Source organism: Somniosus microcephalus, chromosome 4, assembly GCF_052327205.1.
Source record: "Somniosus microcephalus isolate GS21.2 chromosome 4, FLI_Smic_1.0, whole genome shotgun sequence".
Classification (NCBI taxonomy): Eukaryota; Metazoa; Chordata; class Chondrichthyes; order Squaliformes; family Somniosidae; genus Somniosus; species Somniosus microcephalus.
In genome coordinates this window covers 335,348,597-335,376,530 of record NC_140990.1, presented here as the reverse complement: position 1 = coordinate 335,376,530, position 27,934 = coordinate 335,348,597, and the positions used below count along the sequence as shown (strand labels likewise).

Below are 27,934 nucleotides of genomic sequence, written 5' to 3'. Positions count from 1 at the left end.
CACGGGGCCTTACTGTGCCGGTAGCGGCGTAAGTTAAGGTGGAGGTGCGGGGCGGCCGCTTTTTCGGCGGCCGCCTGCCAGCACCTCCGTCCCCGGCCTCCTAACCCCCCCCCCCCCGCGGCATTGCCGGCTGTTTCCCGAGAGCCCGGCACTTCTCCTTGGTGCCGGGCTCATTTGCCGGCACTCGTGATCGGGGCTCGCGCTGTTGCAGGCACCTCCCCCTTAACAGTGGGAGGAAGGCCTGCAGTACCGCACCGTGCCGTGCCGCAGCATGTGGCGCTGCGGCACGTTGCGCTGCGATAATCAGTTTCAGTGCCCTAAGAGGGATGCGGAGCGCCTCGAGCCTCGCCCCGTGCCCCTCGAGCGGCACTGAAACTGAATTTCTGGTGATCGGTATCACTCCGATCGCTGCGCTAAATCCTGCGCTCCGCCGTATTTTGCGCCACTTTGGCGCCCCAACCCAATTTCTAGGCCAATGAGCCTGGGCAGACAGGCAGCACTGAACTCCCTCCTACTTGTAGTTCAGAGAGGCTAAAAAACCTAGAGCAGTTGGACGAGTCGATAAAAAAATATTCAACACCCACTTGTTGTTTATGCTTACTGACAAGACTAAAAAGGAAGAAGCCGATTAATCAACAAGCTGAGATGAAGTTACTTCTGATCAGCCTAATGCCTGGAAGAAACAGTTCACTAAAGACTGATGCAATCCAGATGCCTCAAAAACAAAAAGAGCAAAGAGCACATATTGTTTTAAAGAGACAAGCACTTTTTTTTTTGGAACGCCCTTGGAATACATTAGAGATTGGGAAACATCTGAGGAGCAAGTCTAGATTTACAGCAGAATCCCCCCCCCCTCAGCAACAGGGAGGGCAGGAACCTCGAAAGCTCTAACCTGTGTACGTGTGGGGGAAGGAAGGAGGTCCCAGGAGAAGAGTGGATGAAAGTTAAACCCACGCTATTAGAAATAAGTGAATAGTGTGCATTCAATGCATATAACACGCACAGTTTAAATGCCACCCACCCCCCTGCCCCCCGTCCCCACCCCACTCCCCGTGGATTACATTCCAGAACGATTTATAATTCAATCCAATAGTCCAAATCAACTGTTGCCTGACTAGCAGCATCTCAGCTAGACCAAAGCATTAACGCTCATTAACGGCATCAAACCTACTGGGTGGTGATTAGGAGGGGCCGAAATCTGACCAGGATGAATTAAAATAACAGCATTCTTCCCAGATTGTTTCTGACATACACTTTCCGGTTCTACAGTGTTGGCGGGGGCGAGCCACAGCGCCTTGAAACTTACACATTCCCACATTAATATTAGCTCCACTGATGCCTTAGCGGGAAAAGAAGCATCAAATGTCATGCAGATCACGAAGGTTGTAGGTTGAATCCCCAGTCAGTGATGGGTTAGTAGTTTTTAGCCAAGAAAGTGGGAGGGATGCTGCAGTTGGCCTCAGTGCCTCTGAGATAGGGTTTGGAAAAATTAAGACATCATTCTCACAGTTAATTGTTGTTCACTAACTCTGGCCGGAATGCGTGTGTGAATGTCACAGATAGTTATAGATGAGAAAGGGAATTCAGCTTCTGCACTGCTTAGCCATCTAGAAACAACCTTCAACCCCAATATCAGTATCTAACTGTATCTTAAATGATTCCCGGGCCTGTGCCTCCACTCCCCCTCTTGGACCATTCATTGACCACTCTTTTCGTGATTAAGAACTTCCTAATGTTGTTCTGAAGTTTGCTGTTCACTGATTTGAACTTGTGGCTCCTTGATATACTGTCACAGCCTAATCCAAAGCAGTGTTCCAGGTTTTCCTTTTCTATACTGCTTACCTCTACAAGATCCCTTCTTTTCAAGGGTGAAAAATCCAAGCTTCTCCACTCTTCCCTCATAACTCAGTCCCTTTGACACCAGCGATCAGTCTTGAGGCTCTTTGCTGCACTTCCTCTAGGGCTTGAACATTTCCCCCGTGTCTCGATCACCAGAATTGCTCTATAGTTCAGCACTCGATTGCTTTGTTGACTGCTGTTCTGTAGTGACTGGATATATTATGCATCAAGACCACTGATACCACGGAATCTCTTTCAACTACCACCCTCCCCCCGCCACCCTTAAATGTTTCAATGCCAACTATGTATGTATGTTGCCCATATTTTTTTATTTTTTTTTAATTCATTGATGGGATGTGGGCGTCGCTGGCTGGCTAGGCCTGCATTTAGTGCCCATCCCTAATTGCCCTTGAGAAGATGGTGGTGAGCTGCCTTCTTGAACCGCTGCAGTCCATATGGTGTAGGTATTGTTTTTTGTAGCGGTTGTTTACAACTGAGTGGCTTGCTAGGCCATTTCAGAGGGCATTAAGAGTCAACCACATTGCTGTGGGTCTGGAGTCACATATAGGCCAGACCAGGTAAGGACGGCAGATTTCCTTCCCTAAAGGACATTAGTGAACCAGATGGGTTTTTTGCAACAATCGACAATGGTCGCCATTACTAAGACTAACATTTTAATTCCAGAATTAAATTGAATTGAATTTAAATTCCACCAGCTGCCGTGGTGGGATTTGAACCCATATTCTCAGAGCATTTGACTGAGCCTCTGGCTTACTAGTCTAGTGACATAACCACTACGCCACCGCCACGTGGCCTAATGGATATATTCTTCCTATGTTTATTTTTTTATATTCATTCTCACTACGTAGATGTTTGCTGGCAAGGCAAGCAGTTATTGCCCATCCCTAGTTGCCCTCGAGAAGGTGGTGGTGGGCCTTCTTCTTGAAGTGTTGCAGTCCGTGTGGTGAAGGCACTCCCACAGTGCGGTTAGGTAGGGAGTTCCAGGATTTTGCCCCAGTGGCAGTACTTTACACTTACTCGTATTTAATTTTATCTGCTGCTGTTCTGTCTATGTATATATTAATTATTTTGTAGGTTCCTGATTTCTTCCTCGATTTCACTGCCCTCAATCCCCCAAATTTAGGATCATCCTAGAATTTGACCAGTTTGTACGGAGCTTCTGAATCCAAGTCATTAGTCAGGTGAGGAAAGGAATGGGTTTTTGATGTCACCCCCTTCCCCATGGTCAATGTTTAACATTTCACGATCAACACTGACACATGAGGAATGGGCATTTGAGTGAGCTACCAGAGGATGACGGTGGAACCATGCCCCAGCCAGGAGTCAACATTTCCAGGAAAGAAGGGAAGAAAACTGGGAGGGGAAAAGTACTAGTGCTGTTGCATATTGTATGCTCAATAGAAGCCAAGAAGCTCCCCTGGAGAGTCAGTAAAATAAATCACAACTTGAGGGGAAAAGAAACATGCAGTACACATGAGGGACTAAGTAATAGGTATCAACTGCCATGACATACAGCTGTAAGAGAAAGCACAACCTAGAAAAAAGTAAGGAATGGCTCTCCATCTATAATACACAGGGCAGCACAGTCATGTGCCATTTAAGGGCATATCACAAAACAGAGTTGAGGATGATGATGGGACTTCATGCTTTGATTTCGCAGTTTGTGATGTATTCACCCCTCAGTGGATTTGCTGCCTGTTTTGTATTAATCCACACATGAAAATGGGATACAGTACAATATTTTTTGAACTTTAGCACTGGCCAGATGGTTTTCTGCTCCTGTACATTCTATGCTCTTATGATCTATTGGGGTAGCCATTTGAGAATATGGAAATGGGCCAGATGCTGTTCATAACATGCCATTGCAGGAGCTTTCTAAAACACTGGTAGTAATGAGAACAGTGTTGTAAAGTGAAGTTTCTGGTCCAAATGTGCTTATTGTTAAGGGGCAATGGAAATGATTCATTGCAGGGAAATAAAGATGATGCCAGATTCATATCACTGAGCTACGAATAAAGGCTGGAGAAATTAAATCAATGGTCGCTGAAAAAATAAGGTTAAGGGAGACATGAGTCATGTTTTACAAACAATGAAAGAAATCAGAAAGGTGGATTTGGGGAGGAGTCTTTTGTAAAACCAGGGTGGAAGAACTGGAGCTAAATTTAAAGGAATAACATCCTCACTCTTAAAGGAACAGTGAATCAACTGTTAACAGTATAAGCTGACCGACTTCAAGCGTTCAAAAGGGAATTGGATCAATTCCTGACTCAGTAGGGGGTATAGGGGTATTGGCTGTGAGTGAACTAAAATCGTCAGTTCGAGCCCTGGATGGTGAACTTGCCTATCTTTGTTGCTGCATTTTTGTTTTTCTAATTGATAAGGTTTCTTTTGGAGGTGGAAGAGGGGGAAGGATTATCACTTTTATAATTTTTTTTTCCATTTACTATCAGCCATGTACCAATTAAAGCTGCCAGGATGAGTCGCTGGCCCGCGTCAAGATCGGCTGCCAATCTCCCTCTAAGCCAGCCCTAAGGTTGCCAGAGATGACTCTTTGGCTTTCCTTTCCTTCTTCTGAGGAAACACACTGGCACTCTGCCCCGTGCCTTCCCAGAATGATGTGGTTGAGATTAGGGATTAACGATAATCCTTAATGTGATTACAATGCTACATCATTCAGTGAATATCAAGTGTCTCATTGGCAGTACTTCAATGTGCCCACTGTTCCGACAAGTGAAGATTGAAATTCATTGGAAATGATGAAGTCGGAGAGTCAGTTGGACTGCTGGAGATCAACAATACACTGTGCAAACTCAAATCGGCGTGACATGACCTCCTGAATGGAATTTCACACCTCGTGACTTTAGGGTACTCGGCATTACCCTGAATTATAGGGCTGGATTTTATCAAAGGGGGCGCGTTGGGGACGGGACTGCTGGTTGTCAGGTTTCAGTCCCGCCCCCCCACGCTATTTTCCCTTGATTGACCTTGTTAAGCCCTGCGGGCTTAGCCGGCCAATTAAGGGAAAGCCGGTGACAGAGAACATCAGCGTATGACGTTTGACTGATGAATTGTCATCGTTTGACAGCTTTGAGGAGCTGTCAAACACTGACATTCTCTATTCTTTGGTGAGTCCTTGTACTCAAGACTCATCAAACCCTGTTCTTGAGCAGAAATCAGATGGCTGTTGCAGCCATTCTGTCATCTCTGCCGTGGGGATGAGGAGCCTCTGGATCCCCAAGGGTTGAAGCCGGCAGGAAGAAACAAAGGTAAGGAAACTTTTTCTAACACTTTTCACTCACCTCCACACTTGCACCCATCACTCACCTCCACAGCGCACTTTTCGACCCCTCTCACCCCCGCAGACCCACGGCTCGCCTCGCTGACCCTGGCGGGGTTTCCCCGACGTCGGGAAGTCCGCACTTGCATTGGTAAAATGGGGATAAGCCTCTTAACTGCTTGTTAACTACCTGTTAACAGGCAGTTAAGTGGCTGTAATCCCCTTCCCACCTCCTGGGAAGATGGCACGGAGGCAGGTTGGGAGTGGGTTCGGTGCCCGCTCCCAGTTTCTGCCATTTTCCCGGCAGTCCCACCTCCAAACCCGCCTCCCCAGGGCTGGGAAAATTCCCCCATACTGTCAGTTTTGCACTGACGCGCATCCAAAACTGCTCGACGTTGATGCTGTGAAAGCAAAGGGCTGGGAAAAGGTATTAGATTAGAAAGCTCATGAAGAACAGCAAGCTCTGGCACAGGCTCAATGGGTCAAGTGGCCTCATTCTGTGTTGTAATTTTGATGATTCTATGATACAAAGTGGCAGTGTACACTCACCCTAACTTCAACAATTTTAAACAAGGTTGTGAGCTGGGCGAGTGCCAAGGAGTGAACGAGATATTGATTCAGGGCATATATTTCCTTTTCGTCTAGTCTCATTTCATTGCTTCAATAATACTGTGATCTGAAAGTGCATCATTGGGAATTCGAACCAAAAAAAATCAAAGCTGGTGATTTGGAGTGAAGCAGCAGGCTCTGTTTATTTTTAGTATCCTGCAAACCGTAAGGTTGCATGGAGGCAACCAGCATGAATGAATCAGCGTCCGTGGCGGTCGCAGGGTAAGCGCTCTTCCTGAGTCGGTCGGCCCACTCCCGCTACAGACGCTGTGCATCGGCGCTGATGAGTTTGGCGAGTCGGCGGGGAGGCAGCAGAAGCAGCGATGGAGGCCACGACGACCCGCTGTAGCACGGCAGCCGGCAGCTCCTCGGCGGGAGGCTCGGAGGTCGAACCGGTAGGAGGGGAGGCGGCCAGCGGACCAAGGGCGGGAAAAGCAGGCCCTGGAAGGTCGGACACCGCGGGAGGCTCGGAGGTTAGACCGGGTGGAAGGAGAGCCAGGGAGAAGCAGGCCCCGGGACGTCGGTACCATGGCGGCTGAAGATCGTCGGGCAGGAGTGCGGGAAAGGCAGAGCGAGGCGAGAGCGGACCCTATTGTGATGGCGCCGATGAAGATGGCTGCCGTCCTTGCGGGCTCCGTGCGTACCAGGCAGCTAAGTGTCCTTTGCTGCTTGGTGCGCTCGGCTCGTTAAGAAAAAAGCATTTCACTGACTGGATTTCACTTGTTGTATTTAGCTATGTGACAAATAAAATTGAAATTGAAATTGAAATTGAGCGCGCATCACTTTCTATCGGCCTTCAGCAGTGTGGGGCTTTCTGTCACAGCACAGCATTCTCTATCTGTTCCCCTCCCTTAGAGTGTACATTGTGGGAAACTCTCCCACCTGTCCCAATCATATCATTTTCCATCTCGTCCCTCTCCACCCCTCATGCCCCCACCACACTGTTTTCTAACTATCCCCTGCATGTATGTCGCCCACGATGGTCTCTGCTGACCCCAGTTGTGTCACACTCTATCTACCCCTAACATGCTGCTTTCTCTTTGTCCCGTCAGTGCACACCTTTCTATTCTGAGCACACCTTCTATCTGTCCCTCTCTGTACTACATATCTTCCCCCGATGATAGAAAGCTTGATACAGCGGGTACTCCTGGAGTGTTGTGCAAGCCTTTTGTTATCATTAATGGAATCAAACAAGGATGTGTGCTTGCACCTAACCTCTTTGGACTCTTGATCATCACTCTACTTGATAATGCAACAAAAGGCTTAGTTAGATGTTCCTATATTTCCATGTATATGGGAAGCTCTTCGACATGAGTAGACCACGAGCCTCAAGAAAGATGAAAGATATGTGCGCTTTTGTTGGCAGATGACTGTGTTCTAGAAGTGCACACTCAAGAGGATCTGCAGCTCATTGCTCGTTCCAGAGCTTCTTTCACGTTCCCATTGAAGAACTAAAGGAAAAATGCAGGAGGGGAATGTGGGAATGTAATTACTGAAGGATCATTCGGCACGTTTTTAAACTTGCAGCTTAACAAAAGGACTACAGTTACCCAGCACATTATTTTATGGTTCATCTTCAAAGGCAGAATGGGGAGCTATAAAACCAGTGTGTTATATCTGAGACTCTGCTAGAGAAGGCAATACCATGGCGGGGGAGGGAGGACAACACTGTATATTACATTTCAAGCCACTATCAAACCACACTGGTGCACCAGGCCGTGGAACAGTAGGACAAGGCCATGGCTCCCCACGCACGATGAATTCTTGGACATTGTGTGTCCTATTTGTAGGGGAGCAGCACGACCAAGTGAAAGCCATGTAATTCTCCATAGGAAGGGAGGAGGGAAGGGGGGGGAAGGAGAAAAATCACTGGTATAGTTACCTCAAACAGACTGAAACAATTGGCAATAGAAACATAGAAACATAGAAGATAGGAGCAGGAGTAGGCCATTCGGCCCCTCGAGCCTGCTCTGCCATTCAATGAGATCATGGCTGATCATCCAAATTCAGTACCCTGTCCCTGCCTTCTCCCCATATCCCTTGATCCCTTTAGCCTTAAGAAATATATCCAACTCCTTCTTGAATATATTTAATGAATTGGCCTCCACTGCCTTCTGTGGTAGAGAATTCCACAGGTTCACCACTCTCTGGGTGAAGAAATTCCTCCTCATCTCTGTCCTAAATGGCTTACCCCTTATCCTTAGACTGTGACCCCTGGTTCTGGACTCCCCCGCCATCGGGAACATCCTTCCTGCATCCAGTCTGTCCAGTCCTGTTAGAATTTTATAAGTTTCAATGAGATCCCCTCTCATTCTTCTAAACTCCAGCGAGTATAAGCCCAATGGTTGAAGACTGGGAGCAGCAAAATATTTCCAGAGAGATATAACCTGGGGCACGGTGGCATAGTGGTTAGCACTGTTGCCTCACAGCACCAGGGACCCGGGTTCAAATCCGGCCTCGGGCGACTGTCTGTGTGGAGTTTGCACATTCTCCCTGTGTCTGCGTGGGTTTCCTCCGGGTGCTCCGGTTTCCTCCCACAGTCCAAAGATGTGCGGGTTAGGTTGATTTGGCTATGATAAATTGACCCTTAGTGTTAGGGGATTAAATATGTGGGGTTACGGGGATAGGGTGGGATATGTGTCGGTGCAGGCTCGATGGGCCGAAATGGCCTCTATCTGCATTGTGGGGATTCTGTGATTCTGGGTGCCGCTGTCTGATCGCAGGCTTTTAAATTTTGTAACTCCAGGGTAATGAGTTGCCACATTAGTTGGTAGATTGACCAGTGGCAAGGTGGTGATACTGCAATACCATCCATCTACCCTCTCACCTTATATATTAAAACATCCCTCTGGATAAGAGAAAGGAAGCTAGTGGAGGGAGAAGGAGGAAAACCAACTAGTGAGTGGAGTAGAGGACAAATTGGCGAAAACGCCTGATTATTTAATTATAATTGCTATCTCACTATTAGATTTTTTTTCTTAAAAAAAGGCTTCTTCTCCACTCACAGTTTGGTGGCATAATAGCCTTCCCCTCCCAAGTGCCATTTTCAACGACTGTTTCTCCCTCGGATTGGAATTCTTTATATCTGGACCCTCAAACCAAAGGCACAAAATGACAACCTTCTCCCCCCTTCCACAAAATGCTCCTTATTAACGTGAGGCCAATCAGTGTGACTGGAGCAATGAGAGGGCAGAACCCTGTCCCAACCTGCCCTACTCTTGGGGGCTCACTAAGCACTGCTGCAAATCAGTAATTGGTGCCTGATACAGGTATACAATTACCATGTACCTGATCTACCCAATATGTATATGTTGGTAAAAAAAATCTTTTCTCATGAGAAATATATATTTTTTTAATTCCCAGCTATTTCCTGTGGCTCTATCGCAGCCTCAGTTCTAGAACCGTCGGATCTTACAGCACAGAAGGAGACCATTCAGCCCAGTGTGTCGGTGCGGCTCTTTACCACAGCAATCCTAACCTAATCCCACTGCCCAACTCTCTCCCTGGAGCCCAGGATTTTCCTCTGCTTCAAATATTTAGCCAAATTTCCCTTAAACGATCAAATTAATGGTCACTGCCTCAACAAATCTCTGTGGCAAAGCATTCTATGCCCCAACAACCTGCTGCATAATGACATTTCTCCTAACCTCTCTCCTCACTCTCATAGAATCATACAACACAGAAGGAGGCCGTTCAGCCCATCTAATCTAAGAATAAGGGGCTGCGCTTTCAAAACTGAGATGAGGAGAAACTTCTTCACTCAGAGGGTAGTAAAACTGAACTGGACCAGCCATATAAATACTGTGGCTACAAGAGCAGGCCAGAGACTGGGAATTCTGCGGCGCGTGTCTCACCTCCTGACTCCCCAAAGCCTTTCCACCATCTACAAGGCACAAGTCAGGAGTGTGGTGGAATACTCTCCACTTGCCTGGATGAGTGCAGCTCCAACAACACTCAAGAAGCTCGACACCATTCAGGATAAAGCAGCCCGCTTGATTGGCACTCCATCCACCACCTTCAACATTCACTCCCTCCACCACCGGCGCACTGTGGCTGCAGTGTGTACCATCTACAAGATGCACTGCAGCAACTCGCCAAAACTCTTTCAACAGCACCTTCCAAACCCGCGACCTCTACCACTTAGAAGGACAAGGGCAGCAGGCGCATGGGAACATCACCACCTACAAGTTCCCCTCCAAGCCACACACCATCCTGACTTGGACCTGTATCGCCGTTCCTTCACTGTCGCTGGGTCAAAATCCTGGAACTCCCTCCCTAACAGCATTGTGGGTGTACCTACACCATATGGACTGCAGCGGTTCAAGAAGGCGGCTCACCACCATCTTCTCAAGGGCAATTAGGGATGGGCACTAAATGCTGGCCTAGCCAGCGACGCCCACATCCCATCAATGAATAAAAAAAAATGATAGCTGTGGAAGCTGCAACATTAAATAAATTTAAAATGGAGATAGACAGTTTCCTAGCAGATAAGGGAATTAGGGGTTACGGGGAGAGGGCAGGGAAGTGGACGTGAGTCTAGGTTTGGATCAGCCATGATCCTATTGAATGGCGGAGCAGGCCCGAGGGGCCGTGTGGCCTACTCCTGCTCCTATTTCTTATGTTCTTATGTGCCTGTCATGGCTCTTTGAAAGAGCTCTCCAATTCGTCCCACTCCCCCGTCCTTTCCCCATAGCCCTGCAAATGTTTTCCCCTTCAAGTATACATCCACTTTTAAAAGTTACTATTGAATCTCCTTCCCCCACCCTTTCAGGTAGTGCATTCCAGAACGTAACAACTGATCCCTGATCTTTGGCTTCTCAATCAGAGTTAATAGTCTTTCCCTATTCACTCTATCAAAACACTTCATAATTTTAATATTAAATATCTTCCAGGTCATGCTTTAGGCTCCTTTCTCTTCCGGGTTTCTTGGTCTTTTTTCCCTTCTGCATCTTGCACGGTGGCAAAGGGCAGCACGGTGGCATAGTGGTTAGCATTGTTGCCTCACAGCGCCAGGGACCCGGGTTCAAATCCGGCCTCGGGTGACTGTCTGTGTGGAGTTTGCACATTCTCCCCGTGTTTGCGTGGGTTTCCTCCGGGTGCTCCGGTTTCCTCCCACAGTCCAAAGATGTGCGGGTTAAGTTGATTGGCCATGACAAAAAAAAAAAAATTGGCCCTTAGTGTTAGGGGGGATTAAATATGTGGGGTTACGGGGATAGGGCTTGGGTGGGATGGCTGTCGGTGTAGGGACCGGGTGCTAGGGTTTGGATGATCAGCCATGATCTCGTTGAATGGTGGAGCAGGCTCGAAGGGCCGAATGGCCTACTCCTGCTCCTATCTTCTATGTTTCTATGTTTCTATGTTTCTTTGTCCCCTTCTGTGTCTCCCGACTGTTGATAATTGTTTCTCTCTTCTCCACAATGGGACTCACTGCTCCCAACCTAACTGAACAGGCTGTTCTCTGCTTTCAACAAAACTCAGCATCATGTTACAGACAACTGGCAGCAGGACAGAATTCAAGCTCTATTTCCAAGTACACTTTGGATTCCCGCTATCTGAAACCAAGCAGAGAGTTTGGTTCAGGGGATTGGGGGAAGGGCCACTGTAAAAAACAAAGTTTAAAAATACTGAATGGAAACTACTCGCTGGGTCAAAATCCTGGAACACCCTCCCTAACAGCACAGTGGGAGTACCTTCGCCTCACGGACGGCAGCGGTTCAAGAAGGCAGCTCACCACCACCTTCTCCAAGGGCAATTAGGGACGGGCCATAAACGCTGGCCTTACCAGCGATGCCCACATCATATTAATGAATAAAACACTTTTTCCCAACATCCCTTATACAGTTTGGTGATAGCACACATGATGTACAATAGACTGCAAAGAGCCTATATTGATGTAAAACAGGAGTAGGCCATTTGGCCCTGCGAGCCTGCTGCGCCATTCAATAAGATCATCTTCTACCTCAACTCCACCATCCCGCACTATCCCTATATCCCTTGATTCCCTTAAACTTTCAAAAATCTATCGACCTCTGCCTTGAATATACTCAACGACTGAGCCTCCGCAGAAACAAAAGAGATACAGTTAGTGGGCCTGTCAGAAGCACCAATTGATGAAAGGCTCCAAAACTGTGAATAAATGTGCTCCCATAAAGAAGAAAGAAAGATCTTGCATTTATATAGCGTGTTTCATGACCTCAGGATGTCTTAAAGCACTTTACAGCCAATCTACTTTTGAAGTGAAGTCACTGCTGTAATGTAGGAAAACGCGGCAGCCATTTTGCACACAGCAAGGTCCCACAAACAGCAATGAGATAACGACCAGGTAATCTGTTTTTGCGATGTTGGTTGAGGGATAAATATTGCCAAGACACTGTACCATCACAGTAAGCTTTAGAAAGTCTTGTGCTCAACGCTGCACCTAACCAAACAGTGATAGTGCTGGAGAGTTTAGATGCTGGAATATAGAAACATTCTGAAAGCAGTTTTAATCTGATCCAACACTGTGACTGCCAAACTCCACTGGAAGTGGCTTAACCTAGAGACAGGGCCAGTCTTGATTTACGTGCGCAAGCCAATGTATCGGTGGTGTTAAAACAACTGGTTACAGCTCACTTCTAAGCATTACAAAGCTTACTTTGGCTCAAGCAGATGCTGCACATTAACTTCAGACCCAGCTGTAGGCCTGGGACTTTCACTTTTCCCACAGTCCTTGCATGCACGACTATTCAAAGAGAACTAGCACTCAGTGCGAGACAAGGTGGGGGATTCTTTGACTCCAATTCTGCAAATTAACAACCCAAGAGAATCAAAACTATTCAGGCTGGTATTTTAAGGTCACGTCTGCAATGTTTGCCCGATTGCTAAAAGCCTCAACATCACGCTTTGCAAAAACACGTGTGCCCAAATAACCGCACTTTCAGAAATCCAGACATTGCTCCTGATTTTGATCTTAGTGTCAGCCATGGCTCAGTGGGCTGCGCACTCTCACCTGACTCAGAAGGTTGTGGGTTCAGGTCCCACTCCAGAGACTTGAACACATAATCCAGGCTGGCACTCCAGTGCAGTACTGAGGGAGCGTGGCACCTTCGGACGTGCCATCTTTTGGATGAGACGTTAAACCAAGGCCCCCTCTGCCCTCTCAGGTGGATGTAAAAGAATCTATGGCACTATTTCAAAGAAGAGCAGGGGAGTTACCCCGGTGTCCTGGCAAATATTTATCCTTCAACCTACATCACCACAACAGATTATCTGGTGGGACCTTATTGTGTGCAAGTTGGCTGCCGCGTTTCCTATATTACAACAGTGACAACACTTCAAAAAAGTGTATAACATTGGCTGTAAAGCGCTTTGGGACGTCCTCAGGTCGTAAAAGGCGCTGTATAAATGCAAGTCTTTCTTTCTTCTTTCTTAGTGTATACTTCCACCATCGCTTATTATGCCTGCTTTTACCCTCATCTTCTGATCCAGCAATCATTGCCCTGCTGGATAGCCTTACTCACATGCTAGCCTGGTACCATGAAGCTGACTAAAAGGGCAAAAAATGCTCATGAGAACTTTTCACTGAATATTATATAATTCTGCACCTCATGAACGTAAAATCAAAATACATTATCCAACTTTATATCATTAATTGGAAGGTTACAACTTTTGGACCAGTGCCCTTATACACATCTTCAATTATTCCATCCTATTCTAGATCATAGAATCATAGAATGATAATGGTAAAGAAGGAGGCCATTTGGCCCATCGTGCCTGTGATAGGTTTAACTGCAGGGGAATCAATTCTTATGCTTGTCCAATATAAGAATACATTAAATTTTAGAAACAGCAAAAGGCCATTAGGCCCAATGAGCCAATTAACTAATTATATTTTGAGCTTATTAATTATGGACCTAACATTGCATGCACAAGTTCTGCTCAACGCCATGAGGATCTACAACTCTCTTTTTATGGCCATTCTTTCTCATAGAAAGCAATCCTATTAATTGGATATGGCTATTTGATCATTTATGGGGAATTTTGCCCTGGAGCTGATTCCCGGTCATTAGCTCATTGTCTCAGTTGGTAGCACTCTCGTTTCTGAGTCAGGAGGTTGTGGGTTCAAGCTCTACTCTAGACACTTGAGCACAAAATCTAGGCCGACACTCCAGTGCCCGCACCGAGGGAGTGCTGCACTGTCGGAGGTGCTGTCTTTCGCATGAGACATTAAACCGAGGTTCGTCTATCCTCTCAAGTGGACGTAAAAGATCCCACGGCACTATTTCGAAGAGGAGCAGGGGGAGTTATCCCCGGCGTCCTGGTCAATATTTATCCCTCAACCAACACCACAAAAGAAGGTCGCCTTATCTGAGGAAGGATGTTCTTGCCATGGAGGGGGTGCAGCGAAGATTCACCTGGGATGGCAGGAATGACGTATGAGGAGAGATTGGGCCGATTGGGCTTATACTCGCTGGAGTTTAGAAGAATGAGAGGGGATCTTGAAACTTATAAAATTCTAACAGGACTAGACAGACTGGATGCAGGAAGGATGTTCCCGATGGCGGGGAGTCCAGAACCAGGGGTCACAGTCTAAGGATAAGGGGTAAGCCATTTAGGGCAGAGATGAGGAGGAATTTCTTCACCCAGAGTGGTGAACCTGTGGAATTCTCTACCACAGAAGGCAGTGGAGGCCAATTCATTAAATATATTCAAGATAGATATATTTCTTAAGGCTAAAGGGATCAAGGGATATGGGGAGAAGGCAGGGACAGGGTACTGAATTTGGATGATCAGCCATGATCTCATTGAATGATGGAGCAGGCTCAAGGGGCCGAATGGCCTACTCCTGCTCCTATCTTCTATGTATCTATGTGGTCATTATCGCATGGGAGCTTGCTGTGCGCAAATTGGCTGCTGCATTTCAATAGTGACTAAACTTCAAAAGTATTTAATTGGCTATAATATGCTTTAGGATGTCCCAGGGTGCTATAAATATGCAAGTCTTTCTTTAACTGTTGCCCTCCAGAACCAATGTCCAATATGATTCATGGCTGTAGTGTGTAACGTTTAGGGAATTGGACCATCATGAATTTATCTGGTGAGGATGGGACAGAGCTTTCATTTTGAAATCAGGCCCTTCTTGCATTTCTTCATGGAGTCTCACTTACTTCCTGATCCTAACCACAGCCGAAGTAGTGATTCTGGAAGAGATAGTGCTAGAGGAACCCCATAAACTTCAGCAGTGGTGTGGCTTAATTGTAAAGTCCTTCTAAATGCATCATGATCTTGATAAAACTCAATGAAAAGTTTTCACTCTTTATAAAGTTTGAATCAGACAGTATCTGTTGCTATCTGTACCTGTATGTGCCAACACTGAATGCTGGTAGTTGTTTTTTTTAATGATATCTGCGTGTGTGGGATTGAAATCCAGTTTCACTAATGTAATGCAAATTTGGAACCACTTAAGTAAAAAAAATGCACAACAAATAGAGGCTTTGTCCGTGGGAGTACATTTCTGCCTGATGTGTTTGGGAGTAGCAATTATTTTTCTCTATCCCTCCAATGTTCTTCCTTGGTATTCTGGCCATGCTAACTGAGGGGGATTGACAGGGTAGATGCCGAGAGGTTGTTTCCCCCTGGCTGGAGAGTCTAGAACTAGGGGGCATAGTCTCAGGATAAGGGGTCGGCCATTTAAGACTGAGATGTGGAGGAATTTCTTCACTCGGAGGGTTGTGAATCTTTGGAATTCTCTGCCCCAAAGGGCTGTGGATGCGGAGTCGTTGAGTATATTCAAGGCTGAGATCGATAGGTTTTTGGGCTCGTGGGGAATCGAGGGATTTGGGGATCGGGCGGGAAAGTGGAGTTGAGGTTGAAGATCAGCCATGATCTTATTGAATGGCGGAGTAGGCTTGAAGGGCCGTTATGTTCTAACGTTTACCGGCATATGGTTACATGGCTGCCAGATACCTTCTAGTACCTCACTCAAGTGGCTATTCCTCATACGTGACAAGATGCCTTCACTCAGTTGATTGATTTGTTGATTTCTTTAGCTGACCTCAGCCCAAGTGACAACACAGATGCTAACATATCGCTTCATCATGAGGGAACAAAAACAGCCTGAATTCCAGGTCCTGATTACCATCCAATTTTTGCACCCCCATTAAGATCAGCTAATTCAGTACAAACGGGGGATTAAACTTGGGGCCGCCCTGATCTGTTCTACACAACGCAGCAAAGTTAGTCTTGGGGGAAACCTACCAATAGCTTGTTTGTACAAGTCATTCAATGCCAGCCACTATAAATGAGTAACAGCACATTAGGAAGGGTGTCAAGGCCTTGGAGAGGGTGCAGAGGAGATTTACCAGAATGGTACCAGGAATGAGAGACTTCGGTTATGTTTGTAACTGTGAACATTTGGTTGGAGGGACTAGAGAAGCTGGGATTGTTCTCCTTAGAGCAAAGAAAGTTAAAGGGAGATGTAAGAGAGGTATTCAAAATTATGAGGAGTTTTGATAGAGCAAATAAGGAGAAACTGGCAGGTGAGTCAGTAACCAGAGGACACAGATTTAAGGTAATTGGCAAGAGGGGAGATAAGGAGAAACCTTTTTTACACAGCGAGTTGTTACGATTTGGAATGCAATGGCTAAAAGGATGGTGGAAGCAGATTCAAAAGAGAATTGGATATATACTTGAAAAGGAACATTTTGCAGGCTTTGGGGAAGGAGTGGGACTAATTGGCAGCTCTTTCAAAATGTCAGCACAGGCTCGATGGGCCGAATGGCTTCCTTCTGAGCTCTATTATTCTATGAATCCTCTCACTGGTATCTGGTTGGTCACTGTAGCTATTCTACACATTGACGAATCACATTTCTCAATAATCCTGCAGGAATAACAGCACAATTGATCATTCTTCATTGTCAGCGACATCAGTCGTCAACAGCTCAGAGTGCACTGACAGATGCTGTTGCCACCAAATGGGCTGAATAAGCTGAGTAAAACCACCTCATAAATTTAACTGTACATCCTATGCAAAGAACATAGCCCGGAGTGATTTCTAGGCAATAATGTACAATTGAGACTCAGAGAAACTGTTAGAAACTTTGGCTTTGCGGTTAGTGATGTCGTCTGGGCCCCTAAATTACACCCCCACCTTGCAATGACTGCATTTATTTGCTGTCCCACCATTACGGGTTTTACCATTAATATTCTCAAATCCTCGGTGGGGCCTGGATAAATAACGAAAAAGAAAGGCAAGATGAGATCCAGGCTCTTCATGTGAGCCAAGAAGGATCTACGGAGGCCTCTGTTCGTCTCTGGGCTGTGGACTGAGCACCTTTCAGAAGGCCTACGGAGGGTCCATGGGGTGGGGGGGGGGGGGCGGGTGGAGTTCATCTCATTCCTTATACTTACCTCACTTTTAAGAGGTAGCCCCCGTGTATACTGTGTCCTAAATGGTGCTTTACAGCATTTCTACAGGTGTTGTCATCAGTATTATTATAGTGGCAATAGTCTGAGCTATTTTTATGAACAGTTAATATAAAAATTTTCTTTAAAAAAAAAGCATTGCAAACATTCTGTTAAAGCATCTGCTGCCATGGTGACCAACATATACCAGAAACGCTGTTTACGGAGGTCACGGTCCGTCATCAAAGACCCTACCCACCCCAGCCACAGTCTGTTCGCCCTCCTGCCATCTGGGAGACGCTGCAGATGCATTCGCACCCATACGACCAGATTTAGGAACAGCTTCTTTCCCAGGGCTGTCATCCTACTGAACTCCACAAATAAACTCTAAAGCCTGCACATCTGCCAATGCACTTTATTATGGTTATCACAGAATCACAGAATCACCACAGTGCAGATAGAGGCCATTTCGGCCCATCGAGCCTGCACCGACACATATCCCACCCTATCCCCGTAACCCCACGTATTTAATCCCCCTAACTTGTTTATGTTAATGTATTACAAGCCAAATGTATGTTGAATGTTTAAATGTCTTAATCTAAATGTACACTCTCGGGAGCCGCAAGCCTACATTTCGTTGTACTGCACTTGTGCACTAACAATGACAATAAAAGTTGATTATGATTTTTTGATAACAGGCAATTAGCTCAGGGGGAAGGTTGTTCCAAGATCTCATCTTGCCTGAAAGCTCCCCAGTGCGGGAACAACGCCCCTTCTTCAGACCAAGGGTCATGGGAAGAACAGTGAAGGTGCGTTTTCAACTTTTCTCCCATGCTGATCCTTCAGCCAGAAGTTTGTTGAGTGCAGAACATCCTGGAGCATCTAATCCCTCAGTTGCTCTTCATATGAGCCAGGAGAAAAATGAGATATAGACCAGATGGATAGTGCTATCTGATCCCTTCGATGGTCGAACTCTGATCTATGACCTGTAAAGTGGCAGGCAATGGTTATGCAAAACGCAAATAATCTGAATGGATATTTAATCTGAACTGCCCAGTCAAATGCAAACCGAAATTCCGTTTTTTGGTGACCATCAAGTTGAGGGACATTAGTTGTTGTTGTTGTTGTAGTCTGGGGATTGGAACACTTCTTATAAGAAACATCTTCTGTCAGCATCAAGCACTCCTAGGTCAGCCAAGTGCACAGTAAAGCTCCCTCTATTCTGCCCCAACAACACACCTTAACCCCAGCCTCAGAAAAACACCTCCCATACCACTAGTGTGACATTTCTTTGCTCATTTCCCAAATCCAGCCATTGCATGGCCTCTCTGAGACTGCCATTCAATACCAAATTAGGGGCTTCTTCTATGTTGAACTCTGACCTATGACCTATAACCTGGCAGGCAAGAAGTATGCAAAAATAAACAGTTAATCTTATTGGGTATTTAAATTTGAGCCATCCAGTCAAACTGAAACAACAATTTACTTAAAAAAAAGAATGAAGTACATTACAGCCACCATTTTGCACCCTCACATTCCAAATGGCTGCTTCCTCTTCTTCCCCCACCCCCAATCCAATTTTCTCTCCTCCTGCAAAGGTATTGACATACTGGGGTATGGTTCCCAGGGAACCGCCTGCCCTCCTTTACCTCACCCAAATGCCGATTCTTCACGTGCGATCCTAAATAGTGAGTGTACGCAGACTATTTGACTGTAAAGGGCATCATCACTGAGCCCAATTGTGCAGCTCACCTGATGTCCATACGTGCTTTTCCAGCTGAGCTCGCTGAATATCGATCATACATTATTAAACTTACATTTATGTCGCACCTTTCACGACCTCTGGACCTCCCAAAGCGCTTTACAACCAATTAAGTACTTTTTGAAGTGTAGTCCTTGTTGCAATGTAGGGAATTGGGATTAGGAATACTGCCTATTTTTTTTATCCCTCCTTATCCCGAGGGTGTTAAGACTGGTTGTAGCATCCCGACTGCTGATGGGTTCAGTTAACTCATCACAGACCGGGGGGTCAGACTTGACATTTTCCTGGTCGGCACGGCTTAGTACCACACTGGGTAGCGCATTTATTCACTATGTCTTTGGAAGGATCCTTTATAAAGTCATTAAGCTGACAAGTTAGGGCACACAGAGAAAAACATACAGCACCTTCCTACAGTAATCTCTCTCCCTAAACCCACCCTGCTCCATGTGGAGGCGGTAGCAATGGAAGAGAGTGATGAATTATCAACCAACCCATATACGGTATATGAAAAATTCCCAATGAGGGCTGGGCACAGGGCATCTACACTTCCAGCAGATTGTACAAAATATGGATTGTCTGGAATCCGCGATTTAACCAAAGACTGGAAGCCTGTGGCTCCTGGCTGCGACATGGTATGATTTCAGTCTGAGCTGCACACATTCTGCACAACACACATCCTTTAAACAAAAAATAAAAGACAAAGAGCAGGTCTGTGCACTGTTCCTTCTTTGAACGCTCTGCCCAACTAGAAATGCGAAAGAAAAAAAACCCCAGAAAAATGTGTAAAATCCAGCATTACTCAGACTTCCTCAGCTTGGCTTGTCAATAGCAGGGGTGACTGTCAGCAGCTGTTGGCTCTATTCATTAAACACTCCAGTCTAAAAGAGTTTGCAGTCATATCCAGTTCTCCTCCAAGGCAATCGTTTCATTGCACATATACCCTACGGGGCTGTTAGAAGCACAAGAATGCCATCCTCACTTCAGTGGAAGAAATCCTAATCGCTCTCAAGTCCTGGGTGGTTAGCGACTCCAGACCCAAATGGTTTAGGGGGCCTGTTGGAGTGCCTGGTGTAATATAGTCAGTTGTAAACAATGCAACTGCACGTGGCGCTGGCCCTTCAAAAATAGGAAGCGACTGGCCCACAGGGCGGGGCTATCTTTATCTGCACAGCTTTCTCTATTATTAGAAAATGCTAGTTGCTGAGTTACCATTCACCACACAAAGTGGAGGAAGTTTTGAAACCAAACCACAATATATACAGATGTCTATCAAAAGGACTGTGTGTCTTTGTTCTGGAGGGGCTGCATTTTTGTTAGGATTTGTGCGAACCTGTAATAAATTAAAATTTATGCAAAAATACAACTTCAAAGCAAATGGTACAAAAGCTGACACACGAAAAAGTACACATACATTAAAAAAATGATAATCCAGTTTGTTTTCTTTACACTGGGGTTCGCCAATAAATCTTTGAGTTTGAACAGAAAAAAAGTGTTTCTGTTTTCCATCGACTTGAAGATTGCTGGAAATATTTTACTTAGGTTTTGAGAAAAAAAAGGTACAGGAAAAAACTTATTCTGGAAAATAAACGTTGCAGATTAAATGAAACTAAAGTAGAGAGACAAAAGTGTAATTGGAAGATAATGCACAGAGGATCTCTCATTGTTTGCACTGCAGGGCAGACATGCAGCTCTCAGAGGGTTAATACCAACAATCATAACTGCACTCTTTTGAAAATGACTTTCCTTGAGAAACTTTGCCGTGAAACTGCTGCACTGAGTGGCAATGGGCTTCCTGAACCCTGAGATAAAAAGAATGAAAACGAGGAAGTCCAACTGTACTTACTGTCCACAGGGTTGATGTAATCTGTGATGTGCGTCGCACTGCCTGTCCCACTGGTCTGCATGAGGATGTCACCATACGGGCTTCGATGAGTGGCCATTAGAGTCATTTGATGGTAGTACTCAGCTGGATTAGCTCCTGGTGGGGGAGGAGGCAGGCCAAACAGACCCCGGTCCTTCAAGTGCTCATGAGGAACTGCGGAGCAGAAAACAAGAAACCCGTTCCTAAAGTTGTAGAAACCTTTGTGATTTTCTGCACTGACGTCAGACATCCCTCTGCTACCCAGATGGAAGCTATCGCTGCTGTTCAGTGACGGTAGTTTGGGCGTGTTTGTGTAGAAAAGAGCTGAGCGAGCTGGGGCCTCCGCATTCCAGTGTTTCCTCAAACTCATAAACAAACCCTGACTGCACCGAATGACTTCAGCAACGAAGAGAGACAAAAAAAAAACCACAGCAGGAAAGATAGAAACACTTGAAATCATGGCAACTCCAGGTCTAATGTTAGCAAAGGGATTTTTAATCTTCAAAACCAATGATCGCACACTCATTCACTTAACATGTGTGCAGTCACATCCATACTCATACGCATATGTACATTCACACATCTGGACTCACGCGCTCTCACAGGTATGCTCTAATACGCTCACTTGTGCACGCACACAAATGTACACACATTTTAAAAACTTACCAGTTAAAGGCATAATGTGTATAGTATCCCTTGCTTCAGTATCTAGTTTAGAATCTAGCTTAAACACAAAGCTAAATAGTTAACTTAACCCCCGAGGGGCTGCAGCAGCTTTCCTGTAGGACTCCCACCTCCAACAAGACACAACAGGATTCCAATGTTTTCACTCATTTAGCAAAGCTCGCGAGTTCCGGTGCGCCTGGTTCATTCCTCTTGATGTGGTAACACGATCTTAACCCTTGCATTGTTGACTGGCTAATCGCAGGATAATTGTGCAGGCACAGATAATGCTTCAGCCCTGCAGTTGCATTATCAATGTAGCAATTATTAGCACTAGAAACTTTAGAATATAATTTTACAGATAAGCAGATACACATTTGGAGCGTTACACTGAACGCTCGGTGTTCTAAGGCGTTAAACGTCACTTTCTTTTCTGAATCAGAACAGCCTTCATGAACCAATGTTAAATCATTTTCTACTCAGAACAGGCAATTCTGCAATCTGTCCATTATTAAAGAAAGACTTGCATTTATATAGCGCCTTCCACAACCACTGGACGTCTCAAAGTGCTTTACAGCCAATCAAGTACTTTTCTTTTGAAGTGTAGTCACTTTTGTAATGTAGGAAACGCGGCAGCCAATTTGCGCACAGCAAGGTCCCACAAACAGCAATGTGATAATGACCAGATAATCTGTTTTTGTTATGTTGGTTGAGGGATAAATATTGGCCAGGACACCAGGGATAACTCCCCCTGTTCTTCTTCGAAATAGTGCCAATGGATCTTTTCCGTCCACCTGAGAGAGCAGACGAGGCCTTGGTTTAACATCTCATCCGAAAGACGGCACCTCCGACAGTGCAGCACTCCCTCAGCACTGCATTAGAGTGTCAGCCTAGCTTTATGTGCTCAAGTCCCTGGAGTGGGACTTGAACCCACAACCTTCTGACTCCGAGGTGAGTGTGCTACCCACTGAGCCACAGCTGACACAATAGCATCCAGGCTTCCAAGTAGATATCTTATATAACAAATTACATAATATTATCAACTTTGCATCTCAGTATTATAAAATAATACTGGCTATAAGTTAATATTTTGGGAGCTCTTGGTTTGCAGTTCTATCTTATTACAATTACCCACTACCCAATGTGATTTTTCATTCTTGCCTTCTGCTCAGTGGGGTATATTCTCCTGTGTGTGTGAAGTTACAAGAGAATTCTTTAACTGAGCCATCAACAGGAGATTCTAGCAGTTTATGTGATAGCCCATCAGTGGTTGGAGATCAGCATAGGTGGACTGTTTATCATTCCAAAGTGACTCTTTATAATGATTATTTAGGAAAAGGAGTTTTTGTCAGTTTTACGCAGAGAGGAAAATAAAGCCCTGCATTTGCTGTCTGCTTCTGTGCACCTTATTTATATCCATATTTGAAAACAGGACAAACGTCAGTGATTGCACAGTGACCATCGCTTTAGCTCAGATCAGACAGGTAAAATTAAAAGCAGCTGTATAAATGGCACATGGTGCTGTCTTTTATAATGCGCGTACTTTATACCTTGGAGAAGACATCTTAAGAAATCACGAGGTAAAGAGTTTGGGGTATAGAAAACAGAAAGGCTTACCATCAGCTGGACTCAGGCCTCTTGCTGCTGAGATCATGGAGAGTGTGGGGCTGTCATGCATGGTCCTCAGGTAATGTTCCATGTGGGGGTTGACATAAGGATGGGGCGGGCTGAAAGGAGACTCCCCTGTGCCCGCTGGATTCCGATGAGGAGAGAGCCTGATGAAGGAGATGTCGGAGAAGACAGGGCTACCAGTCAACGCAGGAGGCCTGAGGAGACAGAGGCACAATATTCCTTAAAGTTCAGCTAGCTTTACATTTACACGACCATTGAGAAACCTGCAGATGGATTAACAGTTTGGGTCTGTTGATCGGAACTGAATTTGATCTGAATGTTTACACTCACTGCTGCTTTGAACCAGGACATGTGCCATACTATATTAAATTACCATGTGCCACTCACATGTATTATGATACGAAGCAGGCCGAAGTGGGATGGAGCAAGGAACCAACTCGTAGTTTAATGTTGGATTCAACTTAAGCTGGCTCTCAGCTGGAACTTCTTAAGCTGACAGGAGGTTGGGTTTCCGCTGTGATCTAACTGGGTAAATTCATATTTACATTATGCATCTTGATTCAAAACAGCTGCAAATCTGGGACAAAGGTCAGGAGTTTACCGTTGCAAAGCAATGTCATTCTTAGCACAATGCAGACCGTGTGATTCCTTAATATACGTTCCTCACAGCTCAGCTAGACAGATGCTTGAGTTTTTAAGGACCACCCCACCCCTAATAATTGCATTGTTCGTTTGCCAGGAAAATACCAATGTGAAAACAGAAAATATTGGAATAACAATATTTAGAGATAATGCCATGGGCTGGTAAGAGGCAGGTTCAACTCATGATTCTCCACAGGGCGAGCTCCTGATCTGAGTTGTGCCAGTGTGCCAGCTGCGAGAGGCCAGGGAATCTCCTCCCCCTCCCCCACATTAGACAGAAGACACATCTGTACAGTCACCCTTGAGCAGTTGTCAGAGATTGAAGAATTGGCAGAGTCTTCGAAGCAGGTTAAGAACATAAGAAATAGGAGCAGGGGTAGGCCATTCGGCCCTTCAAGCCTGCTCCGCCATCCAATGAGATCATGGCTGATCTTCTGCCTCAACTCCATTCACCGGCCCTATCGCCATATCCCTTGATGCCCTGACTAGTCAGAAATCTATCGACTTCTGTTTTGAATAAACCCAATGACTGAGCCTCCACAGCCCTCTGGGGTAGAGAATTCCAAAGATTCACCGCCCTCTGTGTGAAGAAATGTCTTCTCATCTCAGTCCTGAATGGTCTACCCTTTAGCTTGAGGCTGTGGCCCCTGGTTCTAGACTCCCCAGCCAAGGGAAACATTCTCCCAGCATCCATCCTATCAAGCCCTGTAATAATTTTGTATGCTTCAATGAGATCCCCTCTCATTCTTCTGAATTCAAGAGAATACAGGCCTAGTTTACTCAATCTCTTCTCATACGACAGTCACGCCATCCCAGGAATCAATCTCGTGAACCTTTGTTGCACTCCCTCTATGGCAAGTATATCCTTCCTTAGGTAAGGCGACCAAAATTGTACACAGTACTCCAGGTGTGGTCTCACCAAGGCCCTATATAATTGGAGTAAGACTTCTTTACTCCTGTACTCAAATCCTCTTGTAATGAAGGCCAGCATACCATTTGCCTTCCTAATGGCTTGCTGCACCTGCACATTCACTTTCAGTGACTCATGTACAAGGACACCCAGGTCCCTTTGAGCATCTGCATTCCCCAATCTTTCACCATTTAGGAAATACTCTGCCTTTCTGTTTTTTCTACCAAAGTGGTTAACTTCACATTTATCCACATTGTATTCCATCTGCCATGTTCTCGCCCACTCACTGAGCCTGTCGAGATCCCCTTGAAGCCTCTTCACATCCTCTTTGTAACTGACCCTGCCACCTAGCTTCGTATCATCAGCAAATTTGGAAATGTTACCTTTAGTCCCCTCATCCAAATCATTGATATAGATTGTGAATAGCTGGGGCCCAAGCACCGATCCTTGCGGTACCCCACTAGTCACAGCCTGCCATCCTGAAAAAGACTCGTTTATCCCTACTGTTTGTTTTCTGTCTGTTAACCAATTCTCAATCCATGCTAGTATATTACCCCCAATTCCATGTGCCCTAATTTTGTTCACCAGCCTCTTGTGTGGGACCTTATCGAAGGCCTTCTGAAAATCCAGATGCACCACATCTACTGGTTCCCCTTTGTCTACTCCACTAGTTACATCCTCAAAGAACTCCAATAGGTTTGTCAAACAGGATTTCCCTTTCATAAATCCATGTTGACTCTGCCCAATCTTACTATTAGTTTCTAAGTGCCCAGTTATTGCATCCTTTGTAATAGATTCCGGCATTTTCCCAACTACTGATGTGAGGCTAACAGGTCTGTAGTTCCCTGTTTTCTCTCTCCCTCCTTTCTTAAATAGCAGGGTTACATTTGCTATCCTCCAATCTGCAGGAACCGTTCCAGAATCTATAGAATTTTGGAAGATGACAACCAATGCGTGCACTATCCCAATGGCCACCTCTTTCAAAACCCTAGGACGTAGGTCATCCGGTCCTTGGAATTTGTCGACTTTTAGTCCCATTAATTTTGCTAGTACTGTTTTTTAACTAATAATAATTTCTTTAAGTTCCTCATTCTCATCACACCCTTGGTTTTCTCGAATTTCTGGGAGGTTTTTTGTGTCTTCCCCTGTGAAGACAGAAACAAAGTATTTACTTAATTTCTCTGCCATTTACTCATTCCCCATTATAAATTCTCCTGTCTCCGACTGTAAAGGACCTACATTTACCTTCACCATTCTTTTCCTTTTCACATACCTATAGAAGCTTTTACAATCCGTTTTTATGTTTTTCGCTAGTTTGTGCTCATATTCCATTTTCCCTTTCTTTATCAATTTCTTGGTCCCCCTTTGCTGATTTCTAAAAAGATCCCAATCCTCAGGCTGAACGCTGTTTCTGGCAACTTTATAAGCTTCCTCCTTTGGCTTAATACTAGCTTGAATTTCTTTTGTTAGCCATGGTTGGATCACTTTTCCTTTTGGGTTTTTATGCCCTAGAGGAATATATGTTTGTTGCAAATTATGCATTAGAATCGTAGAATCATGGTTACAGCACAGAAGGAGGCCATTCGGCCCGTCGAGCCCGTGCCGGCTCTCTGCAAGAGCACTTCAGCCAGTCCCACTCCCCCGCCCTTTCCCCGTAGCCCTGCACATTTTTTTCCTCCAGGTACTTATTTAGTTCCCTTTTGAAAGCCACGATTGAATCTGCCTCCACCACCCTTTCAGGCAGTGTATTCCAGATCCTAACCACTCGCTGCGTAAAAAAGTTTTTCCTCATGTCGCCTTTGGTTCTTTTACCAATCACCTTAAACCTGTGTCCTCTGGTTCTCGACCCTTCCGCCAATGGGAACAGTTTCTCTCTATCTACTCTGTCCAGACCCCTCATGATGTTGAACACCTCTATCAAATCTCCTCTCAACCTTCTCCGCTCCAAGGAGAACAACCCCAGCTTTTCCTTGGTTGGCTGCTTCCCATTGGATAGAGTAGTTTGTTGGGAAAGGGAAGAAGAGGGACAACTAAGAGGTGAGAAGGAAGAAAATAATAAAAACACATCCAAATAATGGGGAATAACCGGTAAGTATTACACTTGAATCAAACTTATTGGCATTAAGTGTTACGCCTGGATGAAGAATTTTTTTGTTCTTGTACAAAGTAAGAGGGAGCTCTGACCGGATTTTGTAAAACCACTGTATAAATTGCACCAATAATATTTCCCATATTTCACAGATTGAAAGGAAGAAAAAGACCGTTTTAACCGAAGTTGCCTGGCGGGAACAGGGCAGGATCGAGTCCGTTGCCGGTTTTCCACCCTGCCGATGGTGCGTAAAATTGGGCGCGGTGTAAAACGCATGTCCGACCCAAACCCACCCCATTCCTGCCCGATGGATTCAGTTAACGTCAGGGATTTGCATTTATATAGCATCTTATCACATCTCTCAGACGTGCCTCAAGGAACTTCACATACAATAGATTATCTTTGAAGTGCAGTGACTGCTCATATGTAGGTAAATGTGGCAGCCATCTTGATCACAGCAAGATCCCCAAAAAAGCAAAGAGGTGAATGACCAGCTAATCTGCTTTGGTGGTATGTTTGGGGGAAGAATGTTCCCTGCTCTTCCTTGAATACTGCCATCGGATCTTAGTCATCCAGATGAACCACCTGAATAGGCAGCTAAGACCTCAGTTTAACATCCCATCTGAGGACTGCCATTCCTGACACCGGGGCTGTTCCTCAGTACTGCATTAAGGGGTTCCAGTCCTGAAGTAGAGCTTGAACCCCCAATCTTCTGACTCAGACTCAGAGGTGAGTGTGCTACCAGCCGAGTGCGCTGGCAAGCTGACACACATACACATCTGCACTGGTACATTGTGTGCTTATAACTTGCCAATTTGTAACGCAACCGGGTGGCGGCATGAGCTCTTCCAGGGAATTCTTTATTTCATGGCAGTCAGTGGAATTCAGAGAACAGAAATAATGGAGGGAATTTTATCCCCCCAGATGGGCGAGGGGGGGGCTTTAAAAATTCAAAAATGGGAAGCTGCCCCCCACCCGCCCAGATCTATCCAGCCTGCGATCTATCCAGCCCCCGCCAATGTCCCCCCTCCCCCTGCCAACCCACCATCTTTCCCTCCCTCCTTTCCACTCCCCGGTTGCGGTCCCTGGTGCAGCAGGCCTGCCCGCCCGACAGTCAGTCAGCCTCTCAATCTGGCTGGCCCGGAAATGGAGTCCAAAAATTTTAATCCGGTCCTGCCGTTAAATTTGGCAGAACCTCCGGGAAGCTCATACTTCCTGGATTCCCCACCTCTCGCCCACTCCCTCTG

General features: G+C 45.7%; 1 protein-coding gene across 2 annotated transcripts in view; it reads right to left on the bottom strand.

Annotated features, from left to right (window-relative positions):
• The window catches only part of gli2a (GLI family zinc finger 2a), a 463,484-nt gene that overhangs the window by 110,753 nt on the left and 324,797 nt on the right, over positions 1–27,934 (bottom strand). For both annotated transcript variants that reach the window (XM_085986883.1, XM_085986884.1), the window contains 2 exons: positions 23,032–23,240; positions 20,734–20,925 (listed from right to left, as the gene is read on the bottom strand). In XM_085986883.1, the coding sequence (XP_085843009.1) occupies positions 20,734–20,925; positions 23,032–23,240 (401 nt within the window). The remainder of the gene's footprint in view (positions 1–20,733; positions 20,926–23,031; positions 23,241–27,934) is intronic.